The following is a 14154-nucleotide window of genomic DNA, read 5'->3' on the forward strand; positions in this document are numbered from 1 at the left end:
GAAAGCTCCAGAGCATGGGAAACAGTCACTGAAGGCCCCAGAACACGGGAAACAGTCATGGAACGCTCCAGAGCATGGTAAACAGCCATGGAACGCTCCAGAGCATGGGAAACAAACAATGAAGGCCCCAGAACAAGGGAAACAGCCATAGAACGCTCCAGAGCATGAGAAACATACACTGAAGGCCCCAGAACACGGGAAACAACCATGGAACGCTCCAGAGCATGGGAAACGGTCACTGAAGGCCCCAAAACACGGGAAACAGCCATGGAACGCTCCAGAGCATGGGAAACGGTCACTGAAGGCCCCAGAACACGGGGAACAGCCATGGAACGCTCCAGAGCATGGGAAACAAACAATGAAGGCCTGAGAACAAGGGAAACAGCCATAGAACGCTCTAGAGCATGAGAAACATACACTGAAGGCCCCAGAACACGGGAAACAACCATGGAACGCTCCAGAGCACGGGAAAGGGTCACTGAAGGCCCCAGAACACGGGAAACAGCCATGGAACGCTCCAGAGCACGGGAAACGGTCACTGAAGGCCCCAGAACACGGGAAACAGCCATGGAACGCTCCAGAGCACGGGAAAGGGTCACTGAAGGCCCCAGAAGATGGAAAACAGCCATGGAACGCTCCAGAGCATGGGAAACAAACAATGAAGGCCCCAGAACAAGGGAAACAGCCATAGAACGCTCCAGAGCATGAGAAACATACACTGAAGGCCCCAGAACACGGGAAACAACCATGGAACGCTCCAGAGCAAGGGAAATGGTCACTGAAGGCCCCAGTACACGGGAAACAGCCATGGAACGCTCCAAAGCATGGGAAACAAACAATGAAGGCCCCAGAACAAGGGAAACAGCCATAGAACGCTCCAGAGCATGAGAAACATACACTGAAGGCCCCAAAACACGGGAAACAACCATGGAACGCTCCAGAGCACGGGAAACGGTCACTGAAGGCCGCAGAACACGGGAAACAGCCATGGAACGCTCCAGAGCACGGGAAACGGTCACTGAAGGCCCCAGAACACGGGAAACAGCCATGGAACGCTCCAGAGCACGGGAAAGGGTCACTGAAGGCCCCAGAAGACGGAAAACAGCCATGGAACGCTCCAGAGCACGGGAAACGGTCACTGAAGGCCCCAGAACACGGGAAACAGCCATGGAACGCTCCAGAGCATGGGAATCAGTCACTGAAGGCCCCAGAACACGAGAAACAGCCATGGAATGCTCCAGAGCACGGGAAACGGTCACTGAAGGCCCCAGAACACGGGAAACAGCCATGGAACGCTCCAGAGCACGGGAAACGGTCACTGAAGGCCCCAGAACACGGGAAACAGCCATGGAACGTTCCAGAGCACGGGAAACGGTCACTGAAGACCCCAGAACACGGGAAACAGCCATGGAACGCTCCAGAGCAAGGGAAACAGTCACTGAAGGCCCAGAACACGGGAAACAGCCATGGAAAGCTCCAGAGCATGGGAAACAGTCACTGAAGGCCCCAGAACACGGGAAACAGCCATGGAACGCTCCAGAGCACGAGAAACAGTCACTGAAGGCCCCAGAACATGGGAAACCGCCATGGAACGCTCCAGAGCACGGGAAACAGTCACTGAAGGCCCCAGAACACGGCAAACAGTCATGGAACGCTCCAGAGCATGGTAAACAGCCATGGAACGCTCCAGAGCATGGGAAACAGTCACTGAAGGACCCAGAACACAGAAACAGCCATGGAACGCTCCAGGGCACAGGAAACAGTCACTGAAGGCCCCAGAACACGGGAAACAGCCATGGAACGCTCCAGAGCACAGACAACAGTCAGTGAAGGCCCCAGAACACAGAAACAGCCATGGAACGCTCAGGAGCACAGGAAACAGTCACTGAAGGCCCCAGAACATGGGAAACAGCCATGGTAGGCTCCAGAGCACAGGAAACAGCCACGGTCGGATCTACTCCAGATCATGCAAAACTGTCACTGAAGGCCCAGAACACGGGAAACATTCACGGTAGGATTTGCTCCAGAGCATGGGAAACAGTCACTGAAGGCTCCAGAGAATGTGAAACAGTTACGGTACACTCCAGGGCACGGAAAACACCCACAGTAGGCTCCAAAGCACTGGAAACAGCTACAGTAAGTCCAGAGCATGAAAAACAGTCCCAGTACACTCCAGGGTACAGGAAACAGCCACAGTAAGCCCCAGAGCACAGGAAACAGCCATAGTAGGCTCCAGAGCATGGGAAACAGCCACAGTACACTCCAGGGCATGGGAAACAGCCACAGTAAGCCCCAGAGCACAGGAAACAGCCACTCTAGGCTCCGGAGCATGGGGAACAGCCACAGTACACTCTAGGGCATGGGAAACAGCCACAGTAGCCTCCACAGCGCATGAAACAACCATTTTCCAGAGCATGGGAAACAGCCACAGTAGGCTTCAGTTTCATGTTTCAAGTTTATTTCAATCGCATAGTTACTAAAAACCATTGCAGTACAAAAATATCAAGGCAGACAGTGCAGAGTTCGTTATCGGGGCAGCCAATACAATCAGTGCAGCAAGGTACTTGACGAAGGTTCTGAGATGCTGGCTTAGGTGAGGGCTTCCCAGCCCTGCCTTGGATGTATGTCGTTACAACGCACACTTTTACAACGCATGCACTTACAACGCATTTTTTACAACGCAACATCCACTACAACGCATTCCATTACATAGCATGACACTACAACGCATTTTTAAAAACTACCTTTACAACGCATTCCATTACATCGCATACTACCTTTACAACGCATACCATTACAACGCATAATATTAAATTGCATTTAAGGTAAGTATTGGATAGTATAGGGGTAAAAATTACTATTCTAACTCCAGGGGGTGCAACAGTAGGGTAAGTGTTGGATAGTATAGGGGTAAAAATTACTATTCTAACTCCAGGGGGTGCAACAGTAGGGTAAGTGTTGGATAGTAAAGGGGTAAAAATTGATATTCTGACTCCAGGGGGTGCAACAGTAGGGTAAGTGTTGGATAGTATAGGGGTAAAAATTACTATTCTAACTCCAGGGGGTGCAACAGTAGGGAAAGTGTTGGATAGTATAGGGGTAAAAATGACTATTCTAACTCCAGGGGGTGCAACAGTAGGGTAAGTGTTGGATAGTATAGGGGTAAAAATTACTATTCTAACTCCAGGGGGTGCAACAGTAGGGTAAGTGTTGGATAGTATAGGGGTAAAAATTACTATTCTAACTCCAGGGGGTGCAACAGTAGGGTAAATGTTGGATAGTATGGGGGTAAAAATTACTATTCTAACTCCAGGGGGTGCAACAGTAGGGTAAGTGTTGGATAGTGTAGTGTAATATTATGCATTGTAATGGTATGCGTTGTAAAGGTAGTATGCGATGTAATGGAATGCGTTGTAAAGGTAGTTTTTAAAAATGCATTGTAGTGTCATGCTATGTAATGGAATGCGTTGTAGTGGATGTTGCGTTGTAAAAAATGCGTTGTAAGTGTAGTGCGTTGTAAAAGTTGCGTTGTAAACGTTGTTCCCCCCTGCCTTAGTTGGAGCGGCCTCTCTTCTCTGATTAAATAGGCTATGCTTAGTTCTCCAGTGTGTAAAGCTGCTGGCGATTCTTGAAGCCTAGGCCTGCGTAAAGTGATGTCTAATGTGCCAGCTGTAGATTGATAGTAGGGTTTCACGTGGTGGACTGACGGTAACTATCGTGCAGGCTGATGGCATTTTTTGTACAGCTAGCGCAAGAAATCTTACTAGTCTGCAATTTAATTGTGGAGCTCCTGGGTCAAAGCATGCCAGGACTACTTGCCTCCTTGAGCGAAGGGGATTTTTAGCAGCTGTCTCCTTTCCTGCCACATCTCCTTGCAGGTACATAGTAGGTGTACGATATCTCCCTGGCTATTTTTACACGAGCTGCAAGAAATTATGGTTGACTCCCGCAGCCATGTTGGAAGGTTCTGAGTGCACGGGGTTTTCCGTGGTTTTGAGTATCCCAAGTTAAAGTATTTTTGAGGAGCTAAGATTTTATAATTGTTCAAAGTCATCCAGGCAGGAGATCTGGTCGAGAAGGCGGCTTTATCCTCCACCAAAGAATGTTATTATAAAGATTTCCAGACCAGCTTCTTGAAGACTAAATGATGAATCTGTATGTTACAGAGGGCAGAGAGCCCAGTGGGTGCCAGAGATTCTTGTAGATAGATTCTTGCAGGGGCTGGATCCCTTTGCTGGAGGCCGTGTTTAAAAGTGTTTGGGCGTGATGATCTGATCTTATTCCAGCAGATGATATATGCGACATACCTGGCCAAGGTTTGCTTCATTAGGCCAAACTCCAGCCTTAGTTGTGCTGCGGAAGTGTAGTTTCGGAGGCTGGACATAATTCTGCATGCTTTGTCTAGAATTCTGTCCAATAGTCTGGCATCTCTTCCTCACATTGATTCGCTGCCGTAGGTTTTTGTGGGTAGGATTTTAGCCTGTGCTACTTTCAGTAGGGAACTTAGTGTTGGATGGGTTAGTTTTGATGTAAAATTTGTCAAGGTAATTGTAGCACCAGCTCTTTCCTTCTGATTTCTTCTTGTTGTCGTGCAAAGGATCCTTCTTTGTCTATGTTCCACTAGGCTCCAGAACAAGGGAAACATCCACGTTAGGCTCCAGAGCACAGGAAACAGCTACTGTAGGCTCCAGAGCACGGGAAACAGCCACAGTAGGCTCCAGAGCACGGGAAACAGCCATAGAATGTTCCAGAGCACGGGAAACAGCCACAGTACACTCCAGGGCATGGGAAGCAGCGACAGTATGCTCCAGAGCTCGGGGAACTGCCACTGTAGGCTCCAGAGCACTGGAAACAGCCACTGTAGGCTCTAGAGCACGGGAAACATCCACAGTAGGCTCCAAGGCACCCTGGGGTTACCAAACGTTCCTGTGATCTGAGTTGCCTTCATTGTTGGAGGGCCTCCTTCTGTAAACTGCCCACAGACATGAGAAAAGTAATAACATCTGGGTGTTTTTTTGCAATCAGAATAACTTCTAGAACTAGGAGTGCATTAAACATTGATAAATAAATCACAAGCTAGGAATTCCCAACCACAGTGTGTTGAATGCCGTGTAAACTCTGTAACACAAAAGCAGTGCCTTACCTGTCAAACATAAACTTTTCACCAGAATCAAATGCTTCCTGTAGCTCTTTCACTAAATGGACTTGACCAGGTTGATGAAAGAGGCCCACCTCGTGTAGGCCCCAACTTCTAATGAAGCTCACACACTGTTCCACTATCATGGGAGCTATTCGCTCCCCGTGCCGCCTCTCGTAAAGAATCGTGTTCTCGAGCGTCTGTCCAAAGACCCCTGGAATAGACAAGGAGCCATTAGGAAGTTCCTACAATAATGGTTACTACAGAGGTCAAACCTAACAGATTTAAGAGCAGCTAAATCCTCTATTCTATTTAAACTAGAATCTAAATAGAGTGGTAGGGAAGGAGCACTTTGCGGCAAATTAAGTAAAGATTTTAGGAAGCTAGTCTCCCTCTGGGACAGATGCTTTACGTTAACCATTCCCCATATGTGTGCTCCATACATGCTTGCAGAATTTCATAGACTGAATTGTCAACCCTGATAACCAAGAAGTCGAACTTGTCGACCTTGTCCAGCAAAAGTCTCTCCATCCTCAGTCCCCCCAAATGACTTCTGTGGACTAAGGATCATATATTTGTTTTTGGAAATATAGGCCTCTGATGCCCCAACAGTCACAAAAGTCAGCAAATGTATTCAGTATATTCTTAAACCCACTGGTGTGCATGATATTTAAATTTAAAGAGGATCGTCTGCAAATAAAAGCGCTGGATTGGCTTGCCATCGAGTTTGGGGGAGTCATGAACAATGCCATTAAGAGAGTTTGTAGCATCATTAATATATAGGGAAAACAGCATTGGAGCTAGAACACAACTTTGGTGTATACCTCATGCAAATAGAATGCTGTCCATAAGCTCCCCCTGCTTTCCCCAGCAAGCTTGTAAAGTCTATTTATGGTGTCTGGTATGTACGATGACATACTCAGTGGCTTGAGGGTGTCCCACAGGTTGACCCTGGAGACAAGGTCAAATGCGACCAGCAAGTCAACAGATGCTAACTATAAGTGCTCCTTGTTTATCTTGAGATATTTCCAAGAAATGAGATCAAATTGGAGTACTTGATCAATAGAACCAACTTTTGGTCCGAATTCAACTTGAAGGGGGGATAGAACCTAAGTCTCACCCATCCAGTTTGTCTAATATCTGTCTAGAAAATACGTTTTGCAGATTGCCCATTTGACTGATAGGTCTATAATTCCTGGGGATACCCATGTTTTCCTTTTGGAAGAGAGGAATAATTTCCACCCTAAACTAGGAGTCAGAAACGCTTGCTCTGTAGATTATTCCATGGGACAGCAAGTTTAAATAGGGAGCCACCTCAGAGCGATATAGCCTCCCAGGAACTTTGTCTGGGCTGGGAGCTTTCTCTACTTGCAAAGTCTTTATTGCATTTAATGATAATGAAAAGACAGGAATTTCAGTAGTAGAGGTCAGAATGGGTAATCAGGACTGTGACTCAGTGGAGATTAAATAGCATCAGAGTGATGATTATGAGGAATATAGGTCCTTAAAATGTTTTATCCAGACTTGTGATTGTATGCGATGTTTGTTGGCAGTGCGCTATTATGGCTGCCATGTGCAATAATGTGCCAAAAGCCTGCATCATCTCTTCTTGTGAAGGCTTCCATGAGGTTAGGTCAATTTGCATAACCCAGTTTCTCTTACTGGTGTCGAGGGCGAGTTTATATAGAACTCTAGCTTCACTGAGAGCAGACGGCTTGCAAGATTTAAGGCAGAAATCAGAGCAGATTTTGAATTGCAGCATACACTTCTATACCACAGAGCCCACCAAACTGCTAAAGGTAAAAATGCTTGGGCTGCCTTTGTGCATAGGTCCTTTAAGTGTTGAACAAGGAGAAGTGTAGCTCAATGATTGGAATTTTAAATCTAGGGTGGTCAATATATGGAGTTAATGATAGCGTTGAAGGTATTAAAAATTTCGGGCAGAGTATTTGGCTGTGTTTTTTATCTGTGCCATTTGACTGACCTTCTGTTATTACCAATAGTTGGAACTGCAAAAGTTGACTTATTAGGGTCAGATAGACCACATATCATCTTCTTTGTCATCCCAAGTTGAAGTGATTTGTGATGGCTATCCACTTTTGATAGGATCTTAAAGTCAACTCATTTGTGCCAGCGTGATAAGTCCAGAATGAAATAGTTTATTGTACCACTTTAGGTCACTCTCAAGTACGTCTGTGACCTCTCTTTATCCGATATAGAGTGCCCATTGCAAGCACACAGACTGTATGAGAGGGTCATGGAAGCTAGTTGGATTTTAGCTACCAGTGGGGCTTTAATGAGTTCGGCATCTAAGCTTAGAATACCCAGAGCGTCATTCTCTTGCTCTGCGACATTATCTTTTGGTTCATAAGTTAACGTGCCTTGCTAACATAAGCGGAAGTCTATTTTCAATGTTAGTCAGATGCTGATTGTGGTATTCTGAGCATGGTGTAATAGACTGAATTGCGCCTGATGTAATATAGTTTTGGGACTCTTTTTGTGCTATCTCCAAGGGATTGGAATGTGATCATATGAACTGAAAGGAGATGTGACCAGTGTTTCTTATGGGGCAGTCGCAGCTGATGAATGGAGTTTCTACTAATGTAAGTTCTTAATAAACCTGAACAACATATCTACATTTGAAAACCCTAATGTTCACATTGGTGTCGAGTTAAGGAGTAAGAACCTAGACTTTAAGAGACCTCAACATCTAGTAATGGAGCTCAGCAGCATCGTGGGACAGTTATGCCCAGCTACCACAGGAAGAGATCATTGTTAGCCCACAGGAGGAGAATTCAGATTTCATTGTGGGTCCCTAAAAGTACTATATACACAGAAGGATTGGAGCTGTGTTTGTCGGGTACGGTAGGTGATTTCTTTTGCCCCCTACCGTTACCCCGACAGGTATCGCCAGCGTGTGGTTTGCCCTGAGTTCTTGATGAAACTTACCTGCATTTAATCCTCCTGGGCAGCTGTTATTTTAGATTGGGCTGTGAATCCTGATTTAGATTTGGATGTGCGTTGGTGGCCATTTTGAATTGGGTGTCACATTAATTTAACGACATGCTAACAGCGTCTGTTAAGTCTTGTGCTGCATCAACCTAAGTGTTAAAGGAACTTGAACGTGATTTGCCAACGAGCAACAGTAGGGTATAGATCACAACACTGCTTGTTTGGAGACACCTTGAAGTCGATCTTGAGTAGGAACACTGTTTTTTAGTAATTAACTAAACTGCACATGCGAAAAGGTCATTTTTGGAAAGGTGTCATCTGCAAGTTCCATTGAATGAATACCAGAAGAGCATTTTGAACATGTATTGTTGTTGAACTTTTCTTCTATAGGTGCTCTCGGGTATCTATTCGAGTGCCAGTGAAAAGGATTCGGGGATCACATCAGAAGGGTGTTTGTGTATGCCCTTGTGAGTGTATTCTCCAAAAGAAAGCTCTAGTGTCTTCGGCTTAAGATTTATAGTTCGCTTGCTTAGGCATCATGCAGAATGTAACTGCACCTCCTCTCTTTCTTTCCTAACCTGGCGAACCTGCGATACCGTGGCAGAGGTGGAAGAAGGGTTTTTAACATTATGCCAGGATGTGTGGTGCGTCGCTATGTGGTGCTTCGCTTAGTGTGGAGAGGAAAATGTCGCTGCTCATGCATTGTCTCAGTCCTGAAGGGCAGGACGTTTTGAACATCTGCCAGATCTTGACTCAGATGATGCTAACAGTCTAAATGAATATGAAATGGGAGCAGAGTACCATGGGTAGGGGAGTCTGTTGAGTATATTACCGCAATAAGAAAACTGGCATCCACCTGCAATTTTGGTGCAGCAGCTGATGAGGATCAGTTTATATTGGGCTGTGCTCTGGACAAATCTGGGAAGCCATTTGTCAAAAAGATAATCCCTCACTAAGTGAAATCATCACCATGGCAAAATCGTGTGAGCACTCGCAAGCATGTGTAGAAGTGATTCAGAAAAATACGGTGTGAGGAAAAACGGGATCATGAAAGTGTGCATGTAGTGAAAACCGGGATAGGGCCTACTTTAGGTGGATGAAAAGAATAACAAGCATTGAAAATGCAATAGGTCTCACCTTTGATTAAGATAAAGCCATTTGCTTTGCTAATGGTATTGTATAGCAAAGCAAATGGCTTTAACTTAATGAAAGGCGTGACCTATTGCATTTTTAATGCTTGTTTCATATATTCCACCAACATCTCAGATATTACTTTCTTTTTTGAGTTTTAATGCTGTCTAAATCACACCTCAGTGAGGAATTTTACTGTGGAGTTGAATTCCAGCATTCAGTAAGGGGGTCAATCTCCACAGCAACCAGGTTCCACCTTCTCAATACCCCATACTAAGAAAATCCACAGCCAAGAGGCTACACAATTGTCATAGCCTCCTCTTCGGCCTCCTCCAATATGCAACCACCAGGATCCTCAGGTATGTTATGTTAGCTAGGTTTATAAAGCACGCAGCTGCCTCAGCAAAAAGGCGTCCCGGCGCTAACAGAAAGGAGCAGAAAAAAAAGGAGGGCTCAAGCATAAAAAAACAGAAAAAGAAAGTCAGGAGAAAACAGGATTACACCACAGGAAAAAGGAAGGTCTTGATAGCTTTGCGAAAGGTCAGCAGGCTGTCTATACTGCGAATGTGAAGAGGCAGCGAGTTCCGTATACCCTGGACAACTTTCCCAAACTACCATTGGCCACCTCTGACACCAATCAGGATGGCTGCCTGTAAAAACACCCCTTTATAACTTTATTCCATGCTTTTGGACACACTTTGTACTTCACCCCAGTGAGAGAATGTAACACCAACTGTGTGTTTCCCATTTCACTTTCACTGCCATATCTTCGGATTTTTCTTTTGTGGCTGGAGTAGACGCGGGTGTCAAAAGTATTTAGAGCACAAAGGAGATGGTACTTGTACAAGCCAATTAAGATGTTCTCGTAGATTTGATAAATTATTTGCACACAATGCATCTAGATAGAATTTGTTTTCATTGTGAGTGATTATCCTAAAAATGTGGCATGTTTCTGGACCTCCTGTGCCGACATTGATTACTTCTGGTGTAGTGTAATCCATGTTATCACCTACTCATTTACCCACTATTGGGCTTCAGAGCCATCCGGTGACGTCCAGCATTATTACCACAACTGGGTACTAAGGATTTGTGCTGTTAAAACAAACTTCAGATATACTGTAAGGGATCCTGAATTATGTAACACTTGAAAACAATGTTCACAGTGCATTCACGTTTGAAACTACTTAACAGGAAGCATAACCTTTTCCAAGATGGCAGCCAAACAACCATGGATACACTCCGCTCCCTGTCCACAGTTTTCCAAACAACTCATGAGTGAAACCTCTTCTCTATCTGTGTCTGCCTCTGTTTCTCTTCCTCACCCCTCTGGCTTAAGCTTCATAACCTCCTTCAGAACAGTTTCTTTACACTGTTTAGGAATGTGTATGACTGGACTTGTTGACCCACCAAAAAGTAAAAATCAGTTAGGTTTTCAGTACACCCAAATGTAATACGTATAATGAATTACAAAGAGTGAATGCACTTCACTGTAAATTATTTATATATTTGTGATTCTCAAAATCCAGCTGAGTTGTCATGTTCAGTCGTTTTAACAAATACAGCTTTGATTTTCTTCTGTTTAAATACCAACTGTTGAATCCCACTCTAAATCCCAGAAATGTAATCACTACAAAGGCATTATTGCACAATTCACATGATTTAAGTGCACAGATCACGGTGCTTGAATACAGTTTGCTCAAAGAAAAAGTGATGATTTTTGCTCATGTGAACTTACAAGTTTTTCTCAGGCCCGAGGCGTTGGAAAGTGTAATGCCTCACACTCCTCCTTCATTGATCCTCCTTCCAGGGCCGTCCGCCATTTTGACTCCGACTATTTTGAACTGTTGCTATAAAGCTGTATATTTGGCAGCATGACTCAGCCTCTTCAAGTAGATGCCTTCTCGGCCTGCTGTCCGTTTTTGACGGAACGGCCCACTCTCGGCTAGATAATATACGAGGCAGTCCCTTATTCATGAGACCATTCAGCATCCCGAGGACAGAATATAAAAGGCTAGGCTTGTGCAAGAGATTAAACAAGAGAGCTCTGCACACACACCCCTCAAGTCTCAGACAGCAGTGTTTGAGGAAGGTACGAGGAGGGAGACGGCACTCACCTTTTTGAGCCCGGCCGGTGCCCAACAGCAAGGCGGCCAGCAGTAGCGGGCAGGCTTGGACAGCCATCCCCGCTATGCGCGCCCCAGCGGCAGCAGCCTGCAGTCCGCATGCATGGCGGGCGCTGGGCTTTGTTGTGGTCGCGGCTGCCGGTGCTTCCCCGGCTTCCCTACCCTCTACCACTTCTGGGCTGGAGGGGGAAGAGGCCGTGTTCAGGGAACCAAGCGTTCAGTAGTCCCCAGGGCCGTGAGGACACTTCTCTCTGCGCAAAGTTGTGCCGTGCTGCGCCCCCGCATGCCCCGCCTGCCTCGGCCCCTCTCCTCGGCTTCCTGCTCCTCCTTCAGCCGCCGCTCGGGCCACTTTCAATCTCGGTCAACAACTTTCGCTTCCCCTGATCTCCCCCACCCTTATAACATCTCCCACTTGGACGGCTGGGCGAGCCTCCCCTGTAAAAGGTTTCTTATCTTTATGGGGCCATGTGTTTGGCCCCATAAAGATAAAAAACCTTTTACGCCAGCAGTAAGTCCGGGCAGCCAGTCCAACTGGGACGGCTCTAAAAGAGAAAAGTGTACGTCACTAGACACTCTTTGCCAATGGCTGGCCACCGTTTAGCATAAACGGTGACGCCAGCCAATGGAAAAGAGGGGCTTAAAGCCCACTAGAGAAATCTACCCTAACTTATTAAATCTCGCCAGCGAGACTGCGCATGTCAGCGCAGTCTACGCCAGGCAAGGCCTAAAAAGGGTGCAAAGAAATTTCAAGAAAAAGGTTTTGGGTATGGTGATATGGGTCATATGGCCAATTTCAAATAATGCCCTGGGTGGAAAGCCGCTTGTAGGATTTGTGGAAGGAAAGGTCATCATACGTCCTGTTATAGATCCACGAGAAACATGAAGAGGGTAAGAGTGCGGTAATGTGTGAATCTGATCAGAAATGTGATGAGGTAGTATTGCACATCAAAGACAAGACAAACAAAGGGCCCTTTTAGGTGGTACGGATAATAGATTGGTCAAAATGTTATTTTATTTGGGTGCAAAAGTAACGTTGCTACTAAAAACATTATTGGAAGGGAATTTGAAATAAATGGTGAAACTGTTAAAACTGGATATATGGCCGAAAGGATTTTTTCTTTTATAACATTTTTTATTGATTTTAGGCAAAGGTAAACAGACCAGCAATACAGTGCATCTCCGTCATGATAAGAAAATACCACATTTGCTTCGATACCAAACAATGGTAGCTCATGACCCGAAGGGGTCCCATGTGATTTCAATTGAGGAAAGCTTGTCTAGTCCATCTGACCAAACCATTTGCCCCAAACCTTACGATGTTTAGTCGGACAACCCTGGGCTTCGTATAGGGGTTTTTCTTGTGTTGCACACCAGTCCACTCCCTTGCGCCACTTCGCCACACTAGGTGGATTGGGAAGCTTCCAGTTGGCAGCTAAATCCCTTTTGGCTATGCTCATGGCCGTATTAAAGAACAGTTTATCATTTCTGGACCCGTCCAAGCCGTCCGTAATCCCCAGGAGCGTGTGTAGTGGGTTGTGTGGAATCTCTGTGAGCTCTTGTTCAATGCATTCCCAATACTGCTCTAAAAGGGGACAGGTCCTGACCATGTGGAAGAAGTCTACTTGATCGTGGCCGCAGCACGTGCAGGATGCAGTCGGGTTCCAACCAGCATTATGGAGGCGTGCGGGGGTTATATATGTTGTGTGCAAATAGTACAGTTGGATCAGACGGAGTCTAGCTGAGGCAGTGATCGTCTTGGGCACTATCAGCGCGTCCCCCCAATCTTCCTCCTCAAGTGGTCCCACCCAGCCCTCCCATTGGCTTCTGAGCTGATCTAGTGTAGTTGGGGTGTTGTTGGTTAGAGAACGATAGATACGTGAAATTCCCCCCCTTTCCAGGATCCCCATCATAATTTGCGCCTCCGGAGGACTGTATTCCAGTATTGTAGTGCCATCCGGTATGTGTGAGTGGGGGGCATGGCGCAGCTGTAAATATCGGTTGAATTGTAATGGGTGTAGGGAGTTTCTGGTTTGTGGATCTTGAAAGGTGTGTATGTGCTCACCGGTCCACACGTCCCCGAGCTGGGAGATCCCAATGAGGTCCCAAGCCCGGAATCCTTTCAGTGCGGTAACCTCCCTAAATCACGTGCCTTTGCCAGAGTGGTGTGTATTGGGTCAATCTGTTTGTCCAGTGGTTGTGGCGCAAGGATAACCGCCAGGCCAGGAGAACAGCTTGAGTCACCAAAGGTAGAGTTCTGGGTATGGGCCCCCCATACATCATGGTTTGGATGTTAGATAGACCCAATTCGCTCAGCTCGAGTCTGTATGCCGGGTCAGACCATCCCCCATGATACCAGTCATGCAAGGTGAGTAGGGGGGTCGCCAGGTAGTATAAGTATAAGTTAGTCATTCCCATGCCCCCGTCAAAGGGTGGGATTCGGCAGCAGGCCAAGGCTATACGCGGTCTCCGACCGCCCCAGAGAAATTTAGTGGTGAGGCTATCCAGTTCCCTGAACCAGGCCCGTGGGAAGTAAAATGGGATGTTTTGAATGACGTAGAGGAATCTAGGGAGGATCATAATTTTAAACAGGGCGACCCTCCCCAGGGGAGGTGCGTGTTATGGCATCATTAATTTCCTCACGGGTAATGAGGAGGTCTAGATCAGCAGATTCAGCTCCACTGAGGCGAGGGAGGTGAAGGCGACCCAATTTGAGCAGGTCTGGAAGGGAGGTTTCAGGATGCTGCGCAGAGTATAGCTCACGATAATATAAGGCAACGGTCTGGGTCATTGCTAAGGGGGAACAGTGGGCAA

The 14154-nt window shown here is 46.4% G+C and overlaps 1 protein-coding gene across 1 annotated transcript in view; it reads right to left on the reverse strand.

Moving 5' to 3' along the window:
• The window catches only part of LOC146810891 (rho GTPase-activating protein 24-like), a 220790-nt gene that overhangs the window by 152167 nt on the left and 54469 nt on the right, over positions 1-14154 (reverse strand). Inside the window, exon 3 of the mRNA XM_085614458.1 lies at positions 5144-5351. Coding sequence (XP_085470584.1) covers positions 5144-5351 — 208 coding nt within the window. The remainder of the gene's footprint in view (positions 1-5143; positions 5352-14154) is intronic.

The sequence above is a fragment of the Triturus cristatus genome, chromosome 7 (genome assembly GCF_964204655.1).
Source record: "Triturus cristatus chromosome 7, aTriCri1.1, whole genome shotgun sequence".
Lineage (NCBI taxonomy): Eukaryota > Metazoa > Chordata > Amphibia > Caudata > Salamandridae > Triturus > Triturus cristatus.